Consider the following 26,098-nt stretch of genomic DNA (forward strand, 5'->3'; position numbering starts at 1 on the left):
GTTCTGCAGGAGCCTCTTAGCTGTGTTGGAGGAGGGAGACATCAAAAACATGCAGGACTGCGGCTCTCTAGGAACTTGCCTATCCCTGGTATAAACGATACGAATACGTACAGATTAGACATGTACAGCTCGTAGGCTAGGATATATATATATATATATATATATATATATATATATATATATATATATATATATATATATATATTTCGATACTGTCAATGTATGCCGAGAAATTATGCTTGGGAGGAGTAATATGGCGGCCACGCGGCTTCAACCGTCTTGATCAGTGGTTCGTCTTCTTCGCTGATTCTTCTTCTACGCTTTCCATGAACTCCCTGTGGCTGCGCAAAACAGCGCCACTCCAGACTTGCCGTATACATTACAGCCGTTAAACGTCCTCATGTCTTGTGATTCACTTTGCTTCCAATTGAACAGGGACAAGCGGTAATCGACTCCATATCACAAAACGTTCCTAGCCAAATATTTTCAATAGACTCAAGCTAATCAGTCTGAGAGAGAATTTTGTAGAAAATCTCCAGAAGAGAATCTGGAGAACAATGTCCACAGCAGATCAATCAATTGCACTTATATGGACCGTTCCGTTGTTCACGTTTCAGTCTATGACTGTTCGCGACTGAAAGAAGAAACAAAGCTCAGATCGTGAATCTTATAGATTAGCCTTCTTGGCCCATGAAACAAGGTAGTGTTCTGCCGTATTTGCCGTGTTATGCTTTCCTGCCCGGTCCCTGCTTTCGCACGGTCAAAATGATGTCACCCCCTATTAGCAGCCTTCGCTTGCAAACACAAAGCCCGAGACGGATGCAAGTAGATGTTTGGAAGAATGAAGACGTATTTGTCTGATCCGGACATAGCTGTGTGACAGCCCCCACCTTTAGAGAAAGGCTCACGCCTTGGGGCAAGAGAGTGACACACTGCAAGGAGGAGCCGTGGGGCCAAAGGGGAGGAGGTTGCCTTGTAGTCACTCACAAACAGGTAGATAGAAGGCTGCCTGAAACACAGAGAGAGAGAGAGAGAGCGAGCGAGAGTGAATGACAGAGAGAGAGAGAGATTTAGAGAGGGACGAGAGCCACTGGTTGCTCACACACGTTCAAGCTCTCCACACAGCCTCACTTATGTGTGGCTCCTCTCAAGGCTTCACAGTAAGTGCCTTACATCCTTTTCCAACGAATGGCAATTTTTTTTCTCCGGCGGACTCACCCCCTTACTTCCTTTGACAGTTTTGCATCACGCCAAGCCGCGCATATGGAGACAAAGGGCGTCTTCATGACGTTACTTGCGAGGTCACAGCTGCGTGCCTTTGACTCATGTCTTGATTTTCACAATATGCTTTCTGCCGTGTCAACACTGGCATCCATGGTTTCGGAGTGAGCTGTCAGTCTTGTGACACTCATTCCGAGGCGCGCGCATTTTGACAGCAAAAGCGGGGTGAAAAGTTAACAACGTTTGCTGTTTATTATTCAGAGGCGTCCTCGTTTGTTTGTGTCAAAGTGTTGCGTTACTGTAGCGGAGTGCAGTGGGTAACTTTTTAATTGGAGTTATTTGAGTACAATGACGCTTTCTGTTGACAATGTTATGGATTCAGATTTGTTGCTATAAATTCAAGTTGCTTGTGTAAGTTTACTGGGTTTTTTTTTTTATCCTTACTTTTAACTTAACTGTAATTTGAACCAGGGTTGAATAAGTACTATATGCTTTTTAAAACGTATTTCTCCTCCACCTCCTTCTTCACTGACTAACTGGGACAAATCATACACTCTAAAAACAGTTGGGTCAAAAGTAACCCAATTATGGATCAAAAATGGACCGATCCACTTTATGGATCAACCTTTTTTTTGGGTTGTTTTATACAAAATGACCCAATTTTTTGACTCAAGTAAAGAATCTGACCAATATTTATAAGTTGCTTTACGCTAAAAGACCCATTTTTTGACTCAAAGTTGGGTCAATTTGACCGAACTTTCTGGGTTGTTTGATACAAAATGACCCAATTTTTTGACCCAAGTAAAGAATCTGACCAATATTTATGAGTTGTTTTACACTAAAAGACCAATTTTTTTTATTCAAAGTTGGGTCAAATAGATGATCGGTCCATTTTTTACCCTTTGTTGGGTTATTTTTGACCCAACTGTTTTTAGAGTGTATAACTTGACAGCCTTAGAGTAAGATCCTTAATTTAAGAAATATGGTCTATGAAGTACAGTAGAGGCCAAATGTATTAAAAACATGGGAACATTTGGAATTATATTGATTATTTTGTTGTTGTTATTAAATAGATTATTTGGGCTGTTAATGGCACAAGACACAAGAAAGTCAAATAATTCAGAAAAGAAAAGCCAAATATTTATATTTATATTTATATTTATATTTATATTTATATTTATATTTATATTTATATTTATATTTATATTTATATTTATATTTATATCAGGAGTCAGGTTGGTCAAAGAAAATCAAAATGTCAGGACCGATTTTTATTTTTTATTTTTTTGGTGCCAGTTCAGCCCCGATTGCACCTGCAACATTCCGACGAAATTCCCGTGCGATTCAAATTTCGAATCGCAGCAAATTTAGTGTCAAACGTAGCAGTTCAGCCTAAGCGGAATAACTGGAAATGTGTCTAGGGTCGAAACAAATTTGTGTTTGTTGAGTGTAACGTTAAATGAAACTTTTCTAATTTGGATCTTGAGCCTCATAAAAGTTTCAGAAAGCATGCTTAAAAGTACCATTTGACACACTTCTCCCCCACACGCCCATTCAAAATTCAGACTAATCAGTCCAGGATTATTCTTTTTTTTGTCCACCACGTCTGCTTGGTCACATTTAACTGTTTGCTATCTTATCACCATCTGAGCGGCAACCTGAGGAGCCTGAAGAGGAAGCCGTTCTGAGAGGGCATATCCCAGCATTGTTTTTTTTTTAATCAAAGCTTCTTCTGTCTTCACTGTTTCATCCCATCAGTCGCAGCTTTGCCGGGTGGGGTTGGGGGGGTTGGGGGGGTTGCGGGTGAGCTATCTGTCTACAATCTTCATGTGAACTGTTGGGAGAGACAGTACACGAGTGAGGAAGAGAAGAACAGAGACTCATTTGGACGAGAGGAAGTCTGCTTGATTCAGTGAGAACGTTGGCTGGCTTCCTTGTGAAAGTGGAGTTGCTGCGGGGGGGGGGGGGGGGATGACGCGCACAGGAACCTCCCTCACAGCTCCAGGGTTTGTGACTGGGATTTTCACAGGATGTATGGGACAGCGGGGGCAGAGGGGCAGCGAGCGTGAGGGCTCCGCTTTGAAGTTTGTTTGTCCGGTAGTAGCCGAGGCTGGGAAAGTAAGTAGCTGCTGCCTCCTCACTGTAATTTTAGCTTCGTAGCATCTTGTGACGGGCCTCCTGTTGCTTCACTGTTTATAGCGACAGTATGAAGACATTTGACCGTAAAAATAACAGCTTGTTATTACACGTGCTTGTTATAAGGAGTATCGTACTTTTGTTACAGTAGTGGCCCAAGGGTCATCAACTTCAGTAGTCTATATGGCATTGGTCGGCCTCGTAATCCATGTTTATTTATAGAATTGATTTTGTGAATGTTTACATTGCATTACTTTGGCTTGTTTTAATGTCTTTGTTTTCCTCGAGATTTTGGCTTTCAAGGAGAGAAACTAGTAATGAATCAATCACCAGTATCTGCAAAAAGTACATAATTTGAAACAATTGTAAATGGAGCTAAAATACTAACTAATGTCTACATTGATAAGCTTTTCAACTTAGATTTTCAATTAAAACTTTACAGTTGTATTTACACAGTAACTACTAGATAATTACAGAAAACAATGTACTAACATCTACATTAATAAGCTTACTAAAGAATGTTATCAACTTAAGATTTTTAATTAAAACATTGCAGTTGTGGTTACACAGTAATTACTAGATGATTACCAAAATGTATGTTGTGAATGCTTACATTGCATTACTTTGGCTTGTTTCGATGTCTTTTTTTTTTCCCTCGAGATTTTGGCTTTCAAAGAGATAAACTAGGAATGAATCAATCACCAGTATCTGTTGTACCTGTCATCACCCGCTGCAGAAAGTGTCACTCCAGAACATAATTTGAAACAATTGTAAATGTAGCTAAAATACTAACTAATATTTACATTGACAAGCTTTTCAACTTAGATTTTCAATTAAAACTTTACAGTTGTAGTTACACAGTAATTACTAGATAATTACAGAAAAATAATCTATCATATTCATGCCTGATTGTTTGTTAGTGCAAGTGTATGTTTTACTTGATCTGTGTAAACAAAGTAAGGCACTTGACAATGTAATAGGATTTTTTTTTACAAGATCGCCCAGTAATAATTTTTGTAGGTCACATATAATAAAAGCTTGTTTGTTTTGTATTGTCCAAAGCTTTTGGAGATGACTTTTAGGATATCGTATCAGCGTTTTTTATCTCTGCTACAGCATGACTGTTATGTTTGTGTTTAATTGTTACTGGAAATTGCACGACATCGTCACAATAGCACATATTTGACGTCACAATTGTAGCCCACTTCCACAACGGGACACTTGGGAAATAACCTTGTTAACATCTTGCTCCCTCCAGGCCTCGTCCTCTGAGTGCAGCACAGTCATGTTAACCTCTGAAGGGTCACCGCACAGGACAGAGGTCATGGCGGTTTCAACGGCAGAGTCCGTGGACCCGGGCATGACGTCGTGGAGCGAGGCCGACTTTGAGGAGAAGTGCACGTACATCGTAAAGGACCAACCTCTGGAAGAAGCGTCCAAAAACTGCAGCAAAACACGAGCCGAGAGGTCCTTGCCCAGGAACCTGGCCCTGAAACGCCGCCTGAACTCAGCACAGGTAAGGCGGTTGGGTTCGTCACGCAGTCATATCCTGACATGTTTTGCGCTACCTTGCGTCACTCCTGCATCCATTCATCAATCACCATGCGGGAAGTACTTGACGCGCTGTTGTCTAATTTCAGCCTTTGCTATGTCGAGGCAAAGCCTGAGACAATTTGCCGAGCGCCCCTCAGCACATAGCCTGAGGTCTCTGTGATTAGTAGCTACCTCAGATTCTCAGCCCTTTTGTTCTAGCGCTCAATTACACCGTAAAGCACAAAGTAGAGACACCAGGAAGTTCAGGAACCCACCTTATAGGTCAGCCACATTAGGCTTAAGGTTGAATTTACAAGCATGTTGTAAGGTGCACTCTAAAAAAGTAACCCAACTATGGGGCAAAAATGGACGGATCATCTACTTGGGTATATTTGACCCAACTTTGAGTCAATAAATGAGTCTTTTAATGTAAAACAACTCACAAATATTGGTCAGATCCTTTACTTGGGTCAAACAATTGTGTCATTTTGTATAAAAAAACCCCAGAAAGTTGGGTCAAATTGACCCAAGTAGAAGATCAGTCAATTTTTGACCCATAGTTGGGTTATTTTTCATCCAACTGTTTTTTAGAGCGTAATATATCCTGCAATGGCGTTAAACACTCTAAAAACAGTTGGGTCAAAAGTAACCCAATTATGGACCAAAAATGGACCGATTCACTTTATGGGGGATCAATTTGACCCAACTTTCCGAGTTGTTTATACAAAATGACCCAATTTTTTTACCCAAGTAAAATATCTGACCAATATTTACGAGTTGTTTACACTAAAATACCCATTTATTGACTCAAAGTTAGGTCAAATTGACTGATCGAAAGTGGATCGGTCTATATATCCATAATTGGGTTACTTTTGACCCAACTGTGTTTAGAGTGTAGATAGTAAGACAGACAGTAAAATATTAACCCCGTGGATGATGCATGGAGAGAGACGTGTCTTTGCGAGACGAGATCAGAGGAAGCAGTCAAGATGCTCAAATACAACGTTGACCCTGGAGTAAAGTCTGTCTGGGGTCTGGCTGACACCAAAGAGTAGGATCTGTTACAGCCACCCATGACACAAGAGAACCGTCACGGAGCTGCCTTACAAGGGTTTGAACGCCTGGCTCAAGGTGCCGCTGACTAGAGTCGAGGGGGGGATGCCCATGATACTTTATCCTCTCTTTCCCACCCTGGAGGCGCGAGAGCGGTGCGTTTCACACCTGGATGTGACAGAACGTGAGTAGCGGTGAAATTTTAATGCCAGGGGAAGACAACATGGGACGATCGGCTTTTGAAATATTCAGCATGAGTAAGCGGAGGAGAACAATAAACTTAATCACTCTGTCTTCCTGGAAGGTTGTTTAAAGCTCATATCCCACTGAGGGGCGAAGGGAGAAAATGTCGCCAGCGGTCATTCAAGGTCGCAAACGTTCGCAAAACATCCGTCAGATGTTCGCCAACAGTTTTAATGGTTGTTGGACAAGAAAAACTGCCGGCGACCGTTAAAAATGTTGACGCAAATTTTTCTTCATTTCCTATGCTTAAAAATTCTTTGCGACAAGAAAAACTGTCAGTTGTATTCGTTCAAGATTGTGAAGACGTTCGCCAACAGTTTGAATGTTTTTTCTTGTGGCAAGGATATTCTGAACATTCAATATCAATTTCCTTTCAAGAATCCTTGCACGAATTTTCTGTTTTCAAAATGTTCCTTCCTTTTCTTGTGACAACAAAAACTGTCACGGTTTGCCAGACTTTTGCCAACAGTTTTTCTTCCTTTCCTTGCAACAAAACTGTCAGTGACCATTAAAACTATTGGCATTTGTTCAAGATCGCAAAGACGCTCACCAACAGTATTGATTGTTTACCTTGTCGCAAAATTTCCTTGAATTCCTTAAAGCAAAAATTTTCTGTTTTCAAATTGTTCCTTCCTTTCCTTGTCGCAAGGATATTTTGTACATTTCCTTGTAACAAGAACTGTCAGTGAACATCAAAAAAAAAGTTATAATGGATTTTCGTGTCGCAAGGAAATTTCCTTTGCATACCAAAAAATCTCATAACCGCTTTAGCCATAGCAGTTGCTCAACTAATGTCTGCATTTGAAAGTGCTTCTAAGGGGGTAAATAATCCCACATTATCCCTTTAATTAGGCTCTTTAAATCATCTGGACATTTGCCTAGGCCTTCCATTTGTAAACTACGTGATTGTTGACTCTTCTTCTGTCTTTGGACAGGTGCTTGGAGTGACCAGCAAGGAGTTGATACCAAAGGGGACACGCTTTGGGCCTCTAGTGGGGGAAAGATACGCCAACGAAACGCTGCTGAAAGATGCCAATAGAAAGTATTTTTGGAGGGTGAGCGAGCGAGCGAGCGCATGTTTTGATATGAAAACCATTCACATCCTCTCGCTCCGTCTAAGACGTCGATGCGGCCGTGCTGCAGGACTGGTTAGCCGTTGTGGTTTTTGCCTCCTGTGAAGTTTGACATCACCGGGGTGTCAATAAACGCCATACGTGGCCACATGAGCGCACGGCTGTTCGGTTTCAGTGACGCAGCGCTTCTCCCCTCGCCTGCACTCGTTCGTCTCTGCCAGTAAATACGGCGTACGAAAATGAACACGCTTTTCCAGCATAAGCGAACGCTTGCACACTGACGCGGCAAAAGGAAGTGGCTTTTGAGCCTGAGAACCGTCACCTTCCAAATAAGCGGCATTTGGACAAATGTCATGACACTCTCTCACGTTTCCAACGCATCTGCAGAAGTTGCAAGTGAAACCAGAGGAGTTTATTTGAGTGCTTTGTCAACAAGTATGCTTACACACCTTTAATATAGTGATCGAAGATCTGCTAAAATACGACAAGTACCCAGGCGCACACTCAAAAAGCAGTTGGGTCAACAATAACCTAAATTGGGTCAAAAAGGGACAACCCCAACTTTTCGGGTTATTCAATTAAACCCAAAAAGTTGGAGCAAATTACCAAAATTGGGTTGCTTTGTGGGTTATTAATTTTACCCAACTTTTTGGGTTAGATAATTCAAAAAAAAATTGGTCTTTTTTTCCCACCCAATTCAATTGGGTTATTCAATTTACCCAGAAAGTTGAGTCAAATAAATAACCTTTGTGGGTTATTATTTAATTTGACCCAACATTTTGGATTAAATAACTTCCATTTTCTTTACCCAGGGATTTTCAATTAAGCCAAAAAGTTGGGTTAAATGAATAACCCACAAAACAAGCCCAAAAAAAAAAGGTTGCTTTGTGGAATAATTTTTTTCATGATTTTTCTTTAATAATTGTATTAATTTAATTTGTTTAATAACTAATAGTTGGGTCGATCCATTTTTGACCCAACCATTTTAGAGTGTACTTTTTAGCCTGTAATTTTCCTCGTCCTGAATTTTTATATAGTAGAGCAAAAGTGGGTGAATTTAGTCTGAAGGACTATTTAAAGTAAATCGTTACAATAAAGTTCATTGTTGACTTGAAGTATTTTTTTTTGTGAGGGGCGAAATGTGAAGATGACTGTGAATTTCCGAAAAGCCAATAAAATTGATGATTCATCCATGATGAAGCGAATGAGTGTGTAAACAGCACTGTACTCATTAAGTAAACTTCCTCTGTTACTTTTTCACCATTAAGACTCGCGGCGCCTATCTCAGAGAGATTCTATCGCATTTACCATAAAAGCATCAGGCGGCCTGTGACTTTCGGGTTAGGAGCGCGTCATAAAGCTGATTCGTCATCAGCGTGATTGTGTGTGTGTGATCGTCCCCGTTGCAGGTCTTCTCCCATGGGACCTTACACCACATCCTGGACGGTCTGAATGAAGAGAAGAGCAACTGGATGCGATACGTAAATCCGGCCTGCGGCATCGACGAGCAGAACTTGATTGCGTGCCAGAGTGGTCTGGACATCTACTTCTACACCATTAAGCCCCTTCTTCCTGGCCAGGAGCTGCTGGTGTGGTACTGCTCGGAACTAGCCCGGCGTTGTAACTACCCGCCCCTGGGGCAGCTTGCTATGGACTGTGCTGGTAAGTGGCTGTTAATTGAACGTTTGTTTAGAATTTAGTGCTTTTTCCTAGACCTTTTTTTTTTTCATGTAAAGGACAAAATACTTAGATAAATATGGGGGGGGGGGAAATGACTCAAATCGCTATAATATGCATGCCAGGTCAGTAGGTGGCGACATCACTTTATAAAGCACGATGCAGTGTAACTGTGCCAAAACAATAGCAATTTATAGCTCACTAGAAAATGCAATTTTTGTAGAAATTGCGTTGGAAGGCTGTAAGGTTGAATGAAAACTTGTGAGAAAGTTGGAACGGCGTGAATCAGTGAATAAATGTAGAAGTTGTGGTGGAAAAAACTGAAAGGGTACGAAGAAAGGTGTGAAGAATCAAGTAGGGAATAGATCTCAAATTCATCCCTAAAGTGAAATGAATGAGTTAAATGTTGTGTACGTTACTTTAAAAGGCTGTAGATAGGTCATGTTGGAGTATTAGGGTACAAAACAGGGAATTGTGGGTAAGGCGTGAATTTTGGAACTGAAAAAAATTGAAGCGCTCATGCCGTGAATTGGTGCAATATATTGAAATTGGAACGGAGTGAATCGGATGAAAAAGGCGGAAATAGATGGTAATGTTGAATCTCCCATTAAGAATGAATGGGGAAAAGTAAGGTACAAAATCGGGAATTGTGGGTAAGGCGTGTATTTTGGGAATTAAAAAATTGAAGCGGTCATGGCGTGAATACTGGGAATAGTTGAACTATTTTAGTGTCCACGCTTTGCCACTGAGGGAAGATACTCGCAATCAAACAAGTGGCCGACTGACACGCCCTTCGTGCGGGAGTTTGAGAGGCGGCTCGGTCACACCCACTGGCCTTTTGTTAGCTGGGGACACAAAAGAGAGTAGAACCCCTGAATGGAGGCACCGGTCCCAGGTGTCGCCGTAGTCCTCGTAGGTAAGACGAGACCAATTTCTGGTCTTGTGTCAGTTCCTTCTTGAACGCCGCACGGAAACACAGCTGTCAGCTTGTTGCCACACAAAGCATGCGCCTCCCCATTCACAAACACAAAAGAGTGCACATGCTTCCAGAGTGAAAGGCAGCCGCACACCAAAATGCTCAAATAGATGACTGTCGGGTCGCCTGAGCAGCATTCTGGCACGACTCTTCTTATTTATTTGGCTCTTAAGGAGGAGGAGAAGTAGGAAGCGCTCCAGTGACTACTTGAACTTCCTGACAGGCCGACCCGCTGACAGACTGATGTCTCTCTGAGTGTCGGCTGTTTGTTTGCCCAGGGTTGGAGGCGGGGAGGGGGTCGAGCAGGGGGAAATAGTAGATAAGGGTTGCACTGTGTGTTTTTGTGGCCTAAATATGTTAAGGGAGAAGGGGTGACGCGTGCAGGCTTAGGTTAAGTGGTTAGCATAGCTGTGCTCATGACCTCATAATGTGTTGACATGGAATGGGTATTTTGGTTTAGATTCATAAATAAATAAATAATACACAGGAAACATTTATTTGGGATTAATACTTTTTTACATGTAAATGTACGAGAATTAAGATATTACTTTTATTTATTGTAATTGTGAATTTATTCTTATAAGTTAAAAAAAAAAGCTCATCATTTTAACTTTTTTTTCCAGTTTGGCCCTAATGCTCAGTTGGTTATAATAATAATAATAATAATGATAATAATAATAATAATAATAATAACATTTAATTCAACTTCTAAAATCACAGTACCGTGAGGGGGGAAAAAAGCTTTAATTTTCAAGAATAAATTATAGAAAATTTTCTTGGAATATTATGACTTTATTCATATATTGTTACAACTTTTCAGATTGTTTCAGTGTGGCCGTAATACAGTGCTTCAAAATATATATTTTTTGTTAAAGCCCCAGTAAGAAGAAAATAATTATAATACAATATGATAGTCGATTAATTTTTTTAATCGTAATTAATTGCAATTACTTCAATTAATCTCAAATTTTATATCTCTTCTGAATGTACAATAAAATAATTGTTTTCAAAATTTTCATACTCTTGTTAACATAGAAGTGGATTTTTTTTTTAACTACTAGAAATATGGCTGCATCTTTTAATCATTGATACACAAATTTTTTATTTCATTATATTGAGTTAAAATTAAAAAGTGTGATATTGATTTGTATTGAGGTAATTTTTCTGCACAATTGCATTTGTAAGACGTTGGTGACAGCTCAGTGCAATTTTTTTTCATATTAAGAGCTATCGAATCTTTAACATGACGTAACTTGTGAAATTCTGCAAATTTTTAAAATTGTCAAATACAACTTGACCCCAGTCTCCACAAATATATGCATTATTATTAAATGTATTACTGCCAAATTTTGATGTGGACGTGTCTGCTGCTTTGCGACTGGAATTTCCCCAGTACAGGCTTTCCAAGTAAGGAGCGGTCATTAATCGTCAGTTAAAAAATTTTGTGGCGTTAAAGGAACTTTAAATAAACTCAAAATTAACGCACTAAATTTGACACCCCTAAATTATAATATAATATTGTCTATGAAATTGTTAAGTACACCTATGTAGAGAAGCTAATACTCCTAGTCAGAGAGTGCTACTGCCACCTACTGTAGTGGATGTGCAATTACACTTTATTATGTTACAGAGGGGGAAAAACACATTCCATGGGGTCACACACCACTTCTCTGGCATTACACTGTGGCCCCTATTTGAGAGGGACTGCCATAATATTAAGTTAGATATATATTTTCACGTCATCGTTGTTATATAAGGACAAAATGCGGGATTTTACAATAATAAATTAACAAAATCATAATATTGTAACTAATTGAAATCAATTATTGGAATTTGCTCTTGAAGAATATTGGAATTTATTCGCGTTATTTTTACAGCTTTTTCCTCATGATTTTTCCTTCATTCTACTCCTTTGTTAGTTCATTAGTTCTTGTCAAAGGTGCAAATGTAAGAATTTGATTATATTTACCTGCCGTTATAGTCCATTTGTTAGGGTCTCGTGAAAAAGCTTTAAGGCTTTCTATGTTGGCACCCACTACCGCCACCTACAGGACTGGGGTGAAAACAGTATAACGCAAACTGACGTTTAGTGGAATGTAGGCTTACATTGTCATATCAGTGTCGAGAAAAAAATAATGTTTTAAGTTTTAGGTCCTGAACTTTGTTTCTTTTGTCAACAGAGCGTCGACAATCACAGAAGAAGACAACGGAGAAACGAGGCCACAGCATGACTGAGATCCTCCGAGAAGAGCCCCCAAAACCCCTCGCTAGCCTTCACCGACAAATGGACGCTTCTTCATCTCAGGATAACCTCTCAGTTTTCCCCACCGTCTACCCCATTCAGTCCCATTCCGAACCTGTCCACAGATATGCAGCTCTGCCCCTTCTACCGTCTTGTAGTCCTCCGGCTGCCAAACAGCCAACTTTAAGTAGCCACATTCCGTCTCGTTTGCACTTCAGCTTCCAGCACATCCCAAGCCACGTCCTAGCCAAATCGTATCCAGAACCCTCAGTACCGGATGGAGTTTATCCCGCCTTGAGGCCCGCTCCCTATCTCCTACCCCACTACTCACCTTGCCCCGACAGCATTCTACCTCACAGCTATTTGTGCTACGCCGATCGACTAAAACCCTACCTGACACTTTCCGCTCATTTACTGCCTTTTGATAGCTATGCAAGCCTCCTCCATCCAGAACACAAGAACTTAACACTTGCACTATCAAACACCAAAGACCTCATTCCGTCTCCAACTGGCGAGACCAAAGATGAAAAGAACCTCGTATACCAAAGAACAAACTACCTCAAGAGTCCTTCCGAGCATCGTGGAGATGCAGACGTCCCTTTGCCGTCCACGTCCAGTGCCACGTCCGTGGTCACAACCCCATTTAGAACGCAGCCCTCGCTCGCACCCGGAGGATGCTCTCCACCACTGGGTACGGCGGCTTCGTTGGACCGCGACCCCTCCAAACCTACTACGGCAATGCAAGGCAGCACCGTGGACGCAACGTCCATCAGGGAGGCCAAACAAGAGGAACACATGATCGGATACAAGACCTTGTCGTACCCGCTCACCAGGCAGAACGGAAAGATTCGGTACGAGTGCAACGTCTGCAGGAAAGTCTTTGGCCAGTTGTCAAATCTCAAGGTATGATGAATTTGCATGACAAATTAGAAAACAACAATGTCGTTTTGGAGGATGTTAACATGAACGAGTGTCCTCAGGTCCATCTGCGAGTGCACAGCGGTGAGCGGCCCTTCATGTGCCAAACCTGCAACAAGAACTTTACTCAGTTGGCACACCTGCAGAAACACTACCTGGTTCACACTGGAGAGAAGCCCCACGAGTGTAAGGTAGGTTTTTCAATCAGCCCTCAATATCGCTACGTTTATGTATGCAGTCAATAACCCTTTCGAAAAAGGAAAGGTCATGTAAAGACGCACAAAAACCAACATTTTTAAAAACCCAAATAAGACCCCCGGGTTACTACGACGGCGTATTAGGGCAACGTATATTTTTTAGAGGGCGGGGGCAATATTCCGAGAAAAAAATCTCACAAATGTTCCACTTTATAAAGTTGCTGATTTGCGAGAGAAAAAAACTCGTAAATTTGCGAGTTTATAAAGTGGTAGATTTGCGAGAACAAAAACTTTTGAAACTTACGCAAAATACACGTATACACTCGGATGTTTGTGCCGATACATTTCGGTCGGGTTTTCATCATATCATGTGAAGCATTCGCACTTTGAAACGTTGGGCACTGCCAGCGACAAAGATGCCTTGCAAAGGTCCACACCCTGAGATCAAGCGTTTAAGTTAAAAAAGAAATATTTACTTGTTTCCAGTTAAAAAGTTAAAAAGTAACTATAAAATGTCCAAAAACAAAAGAAGATATCTACAAATTTACTGTGCACAAAATTGCCACAAAAAAGTCCGAAATTTTATTTAAGAAAAGGCTGGAAAGAAATGTCCAAAAAGTAACCATAAAATGTCCAAAGACAAAAGAAGAAATCTTGAAAATGACCATAAAATGTCCACAAAATTGCCAAAAATTTCAGAAAATTGATAGCAAAAAAGACTGTCAAATGTCAAATAATAGCCATAAAATGTCCAAATAAACCATATGTCGGAAATTTGACAGAAGTCTAAAAATGTTTGAAAAATTACCCAATTTTTTTTTTAAATAAATCCAAAAATGGAAGACGAAAGGTAGAAGAAAAGAAATCCCCAAAAATTGGATGTTGCATATTTTTCTGTTATGGTGAAGCTCTAATGAGCTCTTGGGCCCTCAGTAAATTAGACTAACACAAACACACTGTTTCGTTCATCACAATGCTCAAATGTTTTGCGGCTCCAGACAAGATTTTTTGTTATTTCTTTGTCCTAAACGGCTCTTTTGACAGTAGAGGTTGCCTTAATCCAAATGTTGACTGCATGTAAAAGTCGTTTGAGTGATACAATTGGGCCAGGGAATAACCTCGCGGCATTCTCCTTGTTTGACGCAGGTATGCCACAAGCGATTCAGCAGCACCAGTAATTTAAAGACGCACCAGAGGTTGCACTCGGGCGAGAGGCCTTACCAGTGCAAACTGTGCCCGGCCCGCTTCACTCAGTTCATCCACCTGAAGCTCCATAAACGCCTCCACACCGGTGAACGTCCGTACCGCTGCCCCTGCTGCCCCTGTGCGTACTTCCACCAGTGCAGCCTTCAGGTGCACCTCCAAGGCTTTTGCCCTCTCTCGCCCTCACCTTCGAGCAAGCACTCCTCCGAGGAACTCTACAAAGTCAACTCGGAGATCGAGAGGTTCGACGTGAGCGAAGCGGCCGAGCAGCTCGAGGCCATGTCGGCAGAGGCCAAGATGGACAAGAGGGATGTTCTCGACCTCATACAAAGGTTGGACACTCGAACCTCCAAACAGCGGGACGGCGCCGTGGCGGCCTTTGAACTCTTTGAATCGGCGAAGAAGGGTTCACAACACCACCTTGGACCTCCTCTACCTCTGCATCCAAGCCGCATCAAGCGGGAGTCAGAGCCTGAAGACGATCTTGCTAATCCCGCCATGTAATCCTTACAGGTCAACTCAGCAGCTTTCTGGCACTGCCCTATTTGAGGTAAAGCCTCATCTATAAACGACTGTTGCACGTGAATTACCGGCACGACCTGAGACTTCGCAGGTTCAATGTATAAAAAGTTACTAATTTATTAAATTGTTCATATTGATTTATACAAACAGGATTGTGTGACATTAGACATCACTGTATTGTCAAGTCACCCAAAAAACGTCATTACATTCTTTTCTTTTCTTTTTTTTATTCCTACCAGTAAGAGTGAGAATGGATGTGTGTTTATACTGTATGTCTTCTAATTAAAGATACAAATAAAGCAGAGGTATGACTGTGAAGAGGAAGCCTCCATTGTTTATGTAGTGGTGCCCTTTTGTGAGCGAGCTATGCTGACGTAAGGGGCTTGTAGATCAACTTCCTGTTATGGGCTCAGGGGTTTATTTACAACAGAATGTGTCAAAGCTTTACCTCCCCAACTCGCTTTCAACATGATTGTGCAGTTTAGTTTCAGACATAGACTGTGTCATGTCATAGCGGCTTGGTGCATGAGGACCAGGCATCAATTAGGGGTAAGATAGGAGGAAGTTTTTGGGACAAATATATGTATATATACATTAGGGGTGTCAAAGTTAGTGCATTCATTTTGAGTTATTTTAAAGTTCCTTTTAACCGCCCCTTACTTGGAAAGCCTTTACTGGGGGAATTCCAGTCATAACGCAGCAGACACGTCCACGTCAACATTTAGCAGTAATACATTTAATAATAATGCATATATTTGTGGAGACTGGGGTCAAGTTGTATTTTATTTTGTATTTTTATTAGATAGCATGAAAAATGCACTGAGCTGTCACCAATGTCTTACATATGCAATTATGCCATCTAGTGGCAGAAAAATGACAGTTACAGTACATCTTTTTAATTTTAACTCAATTTTATGAATTATTAAAAAAATATATTATACTTTTAGAATAGATATAAAATTTGTAATTCATCGTGACTTAACTATTGAAGTCATGCGATTAATAACAATTTTTTTTTAAATATCGCCTGACACCCCTAATATGCATTATATTTCCTTGCTGAAATGCTGATTGCAGCCCTTTTATCTAAAAATCCATTGTAAAAAAAATTCAGCTTTACAGATGCCATGTCTATTTTTCCGACAATGTATGACGTTTATCAGGGCACAAATAATACAGTCATATAAATCGTCCAACTGAAGGCTAACTAGAATGGTTAAAACATTTTTTTTAATAAACACATTCAGAAAATCATGAGATGCAGATTCAAAATACAAAAATGTTTGCCCTTCCCAGACTACTACCATCTATCCATTTATTGCATCTTTTCCATAGCATTTGTTCTCATAGGGTCATGGGTGAGCTGAAATGTTTAATTTGGTTGTAATTGGACCTGGATTAGTTGCCAGGCAACCGCAGGCAGGACAAATATAGACAAACAACCTATCATCCTTACATGCGCGCTTGTACAATTTAGAATATATAATGAACTTGGGCACTTTTAGGATTGGTAACTGAGTAGACTTAAAATATTAATTCTTGTCACTCCTTTACTTGCTCTATGCGATACAATGCATATTGCAATTTTGTTGAATTTTTTTTTACAGTGTGTTCGAAATACACATTCAATAAATAAATTCAAATAATCAAAAAATCGAACCTAGACTCTCACAAATGTGAGGCTAACATACCAACTATCAGTACACATTACAATAATAACCACATTGCTAACTAAGTAAAACTGAAAATGACCGTTATTAGTAAATGCAAATTGTTTGATGCAGCTCTTGCACTGAATCTCATTATATTGTGCAGGTGTACCCAATTTTGTGACCAGTGATTGATTGTATTACTTAGGAGAAGCAGATGGTATTTATTTACCATCATGTTGCCGGGTAAGTGAATTGGAGGTGCTCCTCCATCATAACATTGGATAGCCTGCTCAGACAATAGGCCACCTGACACCCTTTAAATTGTAATTTGAGGATAGCTCAGTGTTGAGGCACAAGGATAAAATTCACACACACAGTTGATTTAAAAAAAAAATGCACAAAATGCAAATGCGAAATAAACATGAATTTGACGGGGTTAAGAAACGCAGTTTTGGTTGAGAAGGATGAGAGGAGGTCAAGTGCCCGCAAGTGGAAGAGCCGGTCGGGTGAGCGTGGCCCTTTAAAAGTGCGCGGTGACGTCATCTATTTTGACAGCAGGCAAGCAGCGGGAGAAGAAAAGAACGGACGCACGGAGGGCGAAGGGGATGCGCAGGATCATGTCGCCGCTTCGGAGCCTCCGCCGCCGCCCGGCACCATGATCAGCACGTCCGAGGCGGTGGGCCGCAGGAGGCCGTCGGCGGCCAGGCGGAGCGAGCGCTGGATCGCCTGGTGCCAGGCGGCGCTTCTCGGCGCGTCGGCGCTGGTCATCGCGGCCGAGAAGAGCGCTCGTAAGTGCAACGGGCAACGGGCAACGGGCAACGGGCAACGGGCAACGGGCAACGGGCAACGGGGGCATTCATACGCGGCACGCTCAGGGGTGCATGGAGCCGAAGCACGTTTCATACTCGACTCAGATGGATGCTTGATTTTTTTGATGACGTATTGATGTTTGCTGCAATGAATGAAGGCAGGGAGCGAGGGTGGTGCTGATTGGACCACTATTCAGACGATGCTAACGTGATGCAGGTTCTATTCTAGGACTGTAGGAGCTGACCTTTAGGGGTGCTTAGCTCCCAGTTGGAATTTTAAACATATAGTACCGTTTGATACAGTCGTTGGCTTTAGAGCACATAATATTGTAATACAAAATCAATTATCTACAGAGCTACAAAATTGCACTCAATTAGACACACATGGGTTGGTTTTGGTTGAGTGGTTGTCGCACACTCGCGTGTGTGGGTTATAACAAGCAGGTTAGGATGATAGAGAAGGTGTGAATAAGAGTGTGAATTGTTTGTCGTTGTAGGGAAGTTAATCGAGCATGGTGATGTTATTCTCGGCCGGGAAGTGTCAGATGCTCAGAGGGTAGCCCGCTACAACGCTCTCCTCGCGCAATGTACAGTAGACGTGGTGGATTGGTAGTTTGAGTTTGAAGTAGGCTATGTGTTTTGTGGCGGCAGTATTCTGACGCACCTAGCATGATCCCTGCAATTGGCTGCGACGGGCTAAAAGTGTACTCTGTCTTTTGCCCAAAGGCAACTGGGATAGGCGCCAGCCTACCACTGACCCAAATGAAAAGAAGCGGTATAGAAAATGGATAGTTACATACACATTGTAATTTCTTTCAAACTAATCTAAATATAATGATATGTGTACCTATTTTAGATAGATAGATAGCTTGCTAGCTAGCTCACTATCTAGCTAGCAGATAGATAGATAGATGGATAAAGCTTAGCAACTGTCATACTGTAAAATTTAAACTCAATAACTAATAATAATTTTTAAAAAACTAAATCAAACTTGACTTTACAGTCATACTGTAGTTTGTAGAACATGTTTTACAAACATGAAACTACGTGAGCAGTGGCACTATAAGCATGATATCACATGACAACAACAATGATCCCGCACGGAAAATGATGGCTGACTGCCTGACGAAGCAAATCAATGGGCCAAGGACAGTGCGTGAAAGTGTAGCACGAATGTGAAGTGCGACTTCTGTCAATGGCACCCAGCTTGAACATCAACACCTAATGCTCCAAAGGGGTCGGTCTGTTCACGGAACTTCTTATCACAATAATCATGGCAAAAAGGAGCCCTCTGTTCTCCTTGACAAGCAGAACACTTGTGCAACTATTTTTACATTACAGAGTAGAACATTTGCAAGAATTGTAGAATACCATCTCTAATCAATTTTAGGTAGTTATGACTATTTTTTTTTCCTTTTCCAGTGATCTACTGTATAGGGTTTTACCTTTGGAATGATGAGACCCGATGGGCCGGTTTCACGCTCGGGCTCTTCCTGCCGGGCACTGCGGTGCAGCTGCTGAGTGTCAAATGGTACTACGACGACGGCGACGATAGGCGATGGTACCTCTCGACTGTACACATTCTACACTTGGGTATCTTCAAACGGTGAGAGCCCTGAAACTAAATGTGACACGTGTTAAGGGTATCCAGTAAAACATCAGAAAATATTTGAGGAACTTTTGAATTTCTAGTCACATGAGATGTCAACGTCTTTTATATTGCAAAAATTATAACACCGTATACGTCATCTGTCATGCAAAGAGTCCCTATAAAGCTAGTGATATCTAAACTCTGTCTCTGTCCCCCTCTGCTGGTAGGCTATGGGACTGCATGAGGTACGTGTCACGCATGCACGGCTCAGTGGCAGAGCTCGGCGCTGTCGTCATGCTGCAGGCGGACGCCGCCGCCCTTTGGCTCTTGGAGGCTCTGGTGGTCACCTTGCCCCAGAGCCTCCTGCAAGCGTATATCGTCATGTCCACCGATGTGGGCATCATGTCCCCAGGTGAGCACGTTGCACGCCTCCATGGTCATGACCTCAAAACAGGAAATGCATGATTTCTGTTTTGGATTTCTGTTTTCCTTACAGTGGCTTACTGTTGCGGTCTATGCGTGCTGTCCGTTTCCTGGGCCCTGGTGCTGTACAGCCGCGCCTGCTGTCTCATCCGGCCGGGCCACCTCGCCATGCCTCCGGCGGCTCTGCTCTGCCAACTGGTATGGAGGGCGGGCATGTTGGGTGCCAGGGTGACCTGCCTCATGTTTTTCGCCCGTGTGTTTAGCTGGTGGGTCTGCGGAGTGGCAGGTGAGGATCAGTTGTTTGGATGAGAATTGTTTTGGCACACTCATGTATTAGGGGATGAACTCAATAATCGATTGGTCGTCTTCCGTCACTCCGTCATCATTGTTTTAAGCATGCTTCCGTCATCGTTAAATTACAGTTTGTCACCACTACTTCTTTGGCAATGGCGGAGTCGCGCCGGCAACAGCCGATCGGCATCGAGAACACATTACTTACGACATCTCATGCATTTGTAGCACAAGCAGACGAAAGAAAGTTGAAAAAGAAGAGAGTGAAAACGACATTGCATTCCGGAGATAGAGGGCCGACAAATGCCCGTTTTTGACCCGGGATAGGAACCATCGTTGGTGGAATACGTTTTTGAAAATCTTCGGTCTCCTGGAGGTCTTTGGGCGGCCGTATCTCCCGAACCGTACGTCATATCGGGCATCACCGGATTCGTCTCGGCATGAGCTTTCTAACAGTGTCTGCCCCGTCGCTCCCCGACGTTCCTTGCGTTCCGGAGATAGAGGCGCGGCAAATGCCCAATTTCATTCCCGGGAACGCTCCAGCGATGATAGTGCTGGACGTAAACCCGTTTCCATCAGTTTTTCAATGTTTCCCGTCGTTCAGCATTCGGCAAAAAAAACGGGCATCTGTCAGTGACGGACTGACAGACCTCTGGTCAGTATAGATTGAAGTTGATTAATTGCCAATTTTTTATTTTGGCATTCAAGTGTATAAGATTTAGCGCCATCTAGTGGTGAACTAATAATTCGTTCATTCATAAATACATTTTTAAAAAACGATTGATTTCAATAATATGCAAAAAAATATGTCCTCTCATCAACGTACTTTTTTTTTTTTTTATACAATCGTAGGTCTTGTAATCAGTAATTATATTACATGCCAAGAGCCTTACTTTACAAGAGTGACATGTTTCTCCGCCATCTTCCTGCTACGGATGCCCAAAGGACAACTTTGCGAATGTAGTTAGCTCTGCTTACAGCTAGTGTCCGACCCAATGGATCGACCGCCATTTACCTTCCACAGGTGGGGCCTCCAGGGGGTCGTCACTGAGTCGCGTGATTCAGACTTGTCGCCCTCTGCCGCTCTTGTTAGCCGCTCTATCCACCTTATGGCTTTGCTAACTCCCACTAGCTGCTCTTGTTAGCTGCTATGGCTAACTCCAACTAGCGACTCTTGTTACATGCTCCAGCTAACTCCAGCTCGTTCGGTCATTCGGCGTCACTTGCCGGGATTGTCCCCGGCTGCCAAGTCGCTGTCGCTCGCCGAGATGCTCCCTCGCTCACGCCAAATAATGGTATTGGCTTGTGAAGTTCTTGTGGAGTTTGGTCTCTCTGAGTCACCGTCGTTTGCGTGCTTCGACATGCATGCGCTTCAGCAGTATTCTATTATATGCCGCCATCTAGTGGTCAACTATTACACACTGTAACTTTACCAATGCAATTGGTCTGTAATGATTGATATTGTCAACCAAAACTGAACATTATTATCTTTGTAAAGGCAAAAAATTTGATTAGGATCACAGAACTGTACTGACGTGCGTGGGAGTTGTCTGGTAGCTTTTACACTACTCATCTGGCCCAGCTTGACAAAACACACACACATCCTGTGTATTTTTACCGTGACCTGCAGGTTTTCACTGGATGACTGCCTCCTTCTGGCTGGTATCACAGCAACCAGACATCTGCACCGGGCCCTGGTGTTGGCGTGCCTTCAACGGCCTCCTGGGGCTAGTCCACGTCTTCCTCTTTCTCAACGTCAAAGATGGACCGTCGCGCTTCCGCATGGCCAGCTTTTATACGGTAAGAAACAGCCAAGCTACGTTTGAAAACGCAATTTTTGAGGGGGGGGGGGAACTCAGTATTAGTAGTGCTCTTTAACTCACCTGAAACCTGGTAAAAATCCCAAACCCTTCACCTCAACCGGATACTTCAGAGTCCCACCAGAGTCGTGCAGTTGCCAGGGGACCAGAGGAAGGATCAAAGGAAAGAAACTTGAAACAAAGTGAAATCCAGCACCAAGCAGACATCACCTACCACTCACAGAGTTACAAAACCAGAATATTTTACCAACCCCAGAAACATCTAAATGCCAATAGATTAGGGAGACTCAATAGACCAGAGGAAGGACTATAAGAAGGAAGGAAGAATAGATGAAGCAGAGTGAGAACCACAAACGCCAGCCTCCACTGATTCAGCGACCAGTGGGAGAAATACGCAAGTTCTTTGATGATATGAGCTACTTTAACAATGCGATGATGATGTGACATTGCCTTCCTCTTTCAGTTCATGTTGATCGAGAACACCACGTTGTTGCTGGCCGCCTCCGACTTACTTAGCGAAGCATCGTGGGACAATATGACCCTCCCCATCACTGTCCTATGTAGCTTTATCCTTGGTGAGTCTGAAGCACTCATGTCAATGGACACTAAATCCCTGTTTCCACCAAGCAGTTCTGTTCACACCTTAGCAAAGTTAGAATTAGGAGTGCACCGATCACAATTTTTCGACCGATCACTGACCCCCGATCTTTTAAAAAGGCTGACCTGCCGATCCCGATTTTTCCGGATATAATTTTTTCATAACAAGCATAATACACCTTCAGTGCTTAATGGGAAAACATTGAAAAAAAATCTGTGAAATAATACAAACAGGTTGTTTTAAATTTACATGAAGTAGCTTTCACAAATAAAAATGAAAAACCTAAGAGGACAGTGGCTGACAAAGATTGTTTTATTTTTATTAAGGGTTAGCAAAATTGAAATTAAATCAGGTCACTTCCTGTTGATTTTAGGCTATTTCCAGGTCACGTCCTGTCAACAACAGGTCACTTCCTGTTGATATTATGCCACTTCCGGGTCATTTCCTGTTGAAATCAGGTCACGTAGTTGGGACCAATAAATCGATCGGTGCACCCTTACTTAGAATCAAATCAAACTGAACCAAAGACATTGGTGCAAAAAGGGTATACATTGCCCAAATTACGTGCAGATAAAAATGCCGATTGATCTCCTGCTTCTATGGTTCCCAGGTGCTACCTCCCTGGTTGTCTACTACCGGTTCCTGCATCCCAAGTCAACAGAAATTGCGCAGGGTCTCCACCACAATCACATGAGTAGCACGTGCATTGAACGAGGGGAGTCCTCCTTCTCTCTCGGGGACAAAAGTCTTCCGGTTGGCGAGGTACAAAATCACGGCAGCTTCTCCCTCTCCGGAGTGGCTGGTTCACTGCTGGAGCATCCGAGCACGTGCGGAGGGAGGCCAAACAGCTCCTGTCCTTGCTACCACCATCATTGGCTTCTCATCCGGCTGGCCCTCAAGACAGGCGACCTGGGGAAGATCAACCGAGCGTACGGGGCAGGCGGAGCAGCAGCCATTTTGGACTTGGAGGAGTGCAACCAGGAGTTTAAGAGCAGCGAAGGCATCACCAGCTCAGCGGGTGGCAACTGCGAGGGCGTCTCAACGTCCGAGTCTCAGGGGCCAGGCTTGGCACCCCTGTCGGACTGTAAAGACGAGTTCCAGACTGTGAGCGAACCCTCTTCCTTCGAACAAGCAGAGGATGACAGTTTGGAGATGGAGAGCCCACTGGAGTCACCCGCATCGGATTTCAAGCGCAGCTCGCCAGAGGGCAAGTCTGTATTTGGAGACAGTCCGGAGCCGTATTTCTGCCCCACGGAGTCCAGTTCAACCTTGTACTTCAGCGCTGATCCCCAATCTCCCAGCAGCGCCAGTAACCCCCGTTTGGACCGGGACACTGGGGGTTCGGAACAGGGCGTGCGTCTGAATTCCATTCCAAGCGATCCGGCTCTTCACAGGGACATCCGAGGGCTCATCGGCCGGGTTGGACCGCGCTACACGTCCACCCCTAAACTGGACTCGGGAGTGCTGGACTCTCCCTCCAGTGTCCCTCACCTTACCGGTCCCAGAAGGCAGCTCATAATGTCCCGGAGAGACGAAGATGAACATTTCTGACTGATTCAGGGATGTAGGGTGAATCCAAGCAAGTGAATCCATCATTACATTTTTAGCTTCTCTGTTTTAAAGTGAAAGGACATCTCTAAAATTGAGCAACGTGAGGCAATTATACAATGCTGTATAAAGAGGTACTCTAATATATCTATAAAGAAATAGCAATATATTGCACAAGTGCTAAATTTACACATGGAGCCATTTGATGCTTCTTTAATCAGTAATAAGCTATTAGGGTGTGTATTGACGCACATTCAATAAACCTCTAAGCTGTACTCATTTATGAACTACCATATTCCCTTAAATAGACTTCAGAGGTGGCAAATCCAAGTCCAGAAAGTAAAAACCCTGTCACAGTTTGGCTTTAGCCCCAGGCGCTAGCTAGCTACTAGCTAGCTAGCTAGCTAGCTACTGCTAGGGAACTAGCTAAAGCCAAACTGTGGCAGGGTTTTTATTTTCTGGACCTGGATTTGCCACCTCTGTAAAAAGTGATCTCCCTCCCCTCCAGCTGCTTTGTGGTCTTACATTACACGTAGCCTTCACATTACAAAGTTAAACGTTGTCACCTGGGCGACAAATCAAATGATTAAATTATAGAATTGATCAAAACAGAGAAACTAGGCTATATACCTTGAAATGATTACAATCTCTGCACAAGCCTCCACTTTCCCAGCTTCTCTAAAGCACAACCTGAACCATATCCCTTCTTTTTAACACATTATTCATATTCAAACAAAAATCTCAGCCTCAGTATACTGTACTGTATTTTTGGCATATAACATATCAATTTGCTGTGTTTTGAGCTGGGTTGATGTGTCAGCCTGGAGATGAGGCTTTGACATTAGAAACCTGCTGTGACTTTCTTTAGCGCGTTCCCGATTCCAGAGATGGCAAAACCAGGTCCAGAAAGTAAAAACCCTGCCACAGTTTGGTTATAGCACCTCGTGCGAGCAAACTCCCTAGCAGGTAAACAAGCACCCGGGGAGCTAGCTAGCTAGCACTTAGGGCTAAAACCAAACTGTGGCAGGGTTTTTACTTTCTGGACCTGGTTTTGCCACCTCTGCCGATTGCTAAGGGGAAAAAAATAATTTTTCTTTTCTTTCTTTTTCTTTTTTTTACTTTGCTGTGAAAAGAAGGCAATCCAAAGCCAAGCAAAAATGTGCATTTCTTTTGCACTCAAACCCTGTTTGATATTTGAACTGTGAATTGCGAAGCCGCCCGTGGCTTCAAATGAGCAATAAAATGCAGACATATTGGGGTGAGTGAAATAAAGGCATTCTGCGGTAAACTGTGACACATTGTCCTGATGCGTGATATTAATCTATTGTATAGTTTCTGTTGTCTTTCCTTTTGTGCTGTGTTTCTGGATATGATTTTATTTAACATTTTCATCTTATTGCATTTAGTGTAGAGATAAAAAAAAAAAATAGCACAAATACACCACATACTCTATACATTTGGCAGATTTGGTCAAAGTTTTTGCATAAGATTTTTAGAAGTGCCTTGGAGAGTCCGCCACTAATTTATTTAGTGACGTCGGTGCAAATGGTCAATAACTTTGCTCGTACCCTCTGAGCAAGTACGACAACAGTGGTAAGGACAAACTCCCTACTTCATTTTCAATTTTAGGAGAATGCAGCCTATAATCAGCAGCTTGGTATGTATTCTAGGCTTTTTCGAATGGCTTAATAGAGGCGTAATATCCTCGTGAAAGTACAATGGAAGAGAAAAAAAAAAGTCAACCTCTCCTTCTCGGAAATTCGCCGCGGGAAAGGGGACCTTGAAGCGTATCATCAGCGAAAAGTGAGGGAACACTACACCATCATTTACGCTCAAGGTTCAGCAAAATATTGTATTTAGTGAATCAAAGAGGCACTGCGAGTTGACAGCCGTGTACACATAGCGTAAAACAAGTGCTTTCGTTGTGTCGTGATGATTACTGGCGGACTGATTGTCGCCGCTTGTTTACGATGCTCACCCACAACTACTGGGACAGAGTCCGCTTCAGATGCGTTCTCGGCCGGCATTAAAAGTTAAACGGACCGCATAGACGAGAATATGGACCTTAAAGCGTTCTTGGACTTGAAATAATCAAAAGCATTCGTGTGTGTGAATAACTACATAAACCAAAAGTTTAGCTCATTTTGATATGGCCGGTTAGCTCAGTTGGTTAGAGCGTGGTGCTAATAACGCCAAGGTCGCGGGTTCGATCCCCGTACGGGCCAACTTGTTTTATCTTTTTTAGACAAAAAATAAATTGAAGGAAATATTTAGGGACACAAACAAAACGCTAAAAGATCTCCAAAAAACATCCTCTTCAGTCTACAGCTTATTCAAATTTTACAACTTTATCCTAAATTTTCAAAATAAAA

General features: G+C 42.5%; 2 protein-coding genes and 1 non-coding gene across 3 annotated transcripts; all 3 read left to right on the plus strand.

Moving 5' to 3' along the window:
- Positions 1-945: 945 nt before the first annotated feature.
- prdm1c (PR domain containing 1c, with ZNF domain) lies at positions 946-15,291 on the plus strand. Its single transcript, XM_086060976.1, has 7 exons — positions 946-1,160; positions 4,616-4,873; positions 7,122-7,241; positions 8,669-8,921; positions 12,093-13,057; positions 13,135-13,263; positions 14,416-15,291. Exons 1-7 carry the CDS (start codon positions 1,050-1,052, stop codon positions 14,974-14,976), a joined length of 2,397 nt encoding a protein of 798 aa, XP_085917102.1. The 5' UTR covers positions 946-1,049; the 3' UTR covers positions 14,977-15,291.
- Positions 15,292-17,204: 1,913 nt separating this feature from the next.
- xkr5a (XK related 5a) lies at positions 17,205-24,057 on the plus strand. Its single transcript, XM_086060417.1, has 7 exons — positions 17,205-17,434; positions 18,878-19,061; positions 19,274-19,458; positions 19,543-19,755; positions 21,391-21,560; positions 22,044-22,155; positions 22,789-24,057. Exons 1-7 carry the CDS (start codon positions 17,302-17,304, stop codon positions 23,727-23,729), a joined length of 1,938 nt encoding a protein of 645 aa, XP_085916543.1. The 5' UTR covers positions 17,205-17,301; the 3' UTR covers positions 23,730-24,057.
- Positions 24,058-25,877: 1,820 nt separating this feature from the next.
- On the plus strand, positions 25,878-25,951 carry trnai-aau (transfer RNA isoleucine (anticodon AAU)). Its single transcript has one exon. It is a non-coding gene; the product is annotated as a tRNA-Ile (tRNA).
- The last annotated feature ends 147 nt before the right edge of the window (positions 25,952-26,098 follow it).

Source organism: Leptonotus elevatus, chromosome 18 (genome assembly GCF_054856555.1).
Source record: "Leptonotus elevatus isolate MCC_2025b chromosome 18, RoL_Lele_1.0, whole genome shotgun sequence".
In the NCBI taxonomy this organism is placed as follows: Eukaryota; Metazoa; Chordata; class Actinopteri; order Syngnathiformes; family Syngnathidae; genus Leptonotus; species Leptonotus elevatus.

Coding starts and splice junctions, on each gene's coding strand:
- prdm1c (XM_086060976.1), top strand. CDS start 1,050: ATGACAGAGAGAGAGAGAGATTTAGAGAGGGACGAGAGCCACTGGTTG. Junction 7,242..8,668: donor ATAGAAAGTATTTTTGGAGG/GTGAGCGAGCGA, acceptor TCCCCGTTGCAG/GTCTTCTCCCATGGGACCTT. Junction 13,264..14,415: donor AGAAGCCCCACGAGTGTAAG/GTAGGTTTTTCA, acceptor TGTTTGACGCAG/GTATGCCACAAGCGATTCAG.
- xkr5a (XM_086060417.1), top strand. CDS start 17,302: ATGATCAGCACGTCCGAGGCGGTGGGCCGCAGGAGGCCGTCGGCGGCC. Junction 19,756..21,390: donor GTGGGTCTGCGGAGTGGCAG/GTGAGGATCAGT, acceptor CGTGACCTGCAG/GTTTTCACTGGATGACTGCC. Junction 22,156..22,788: donor CCTATGTAGCTTTATCCTTG/GTGAGTCTGAAG, acceptor TATGGTTCCCAG/GTGCTACCTCCCTGGTTGTC.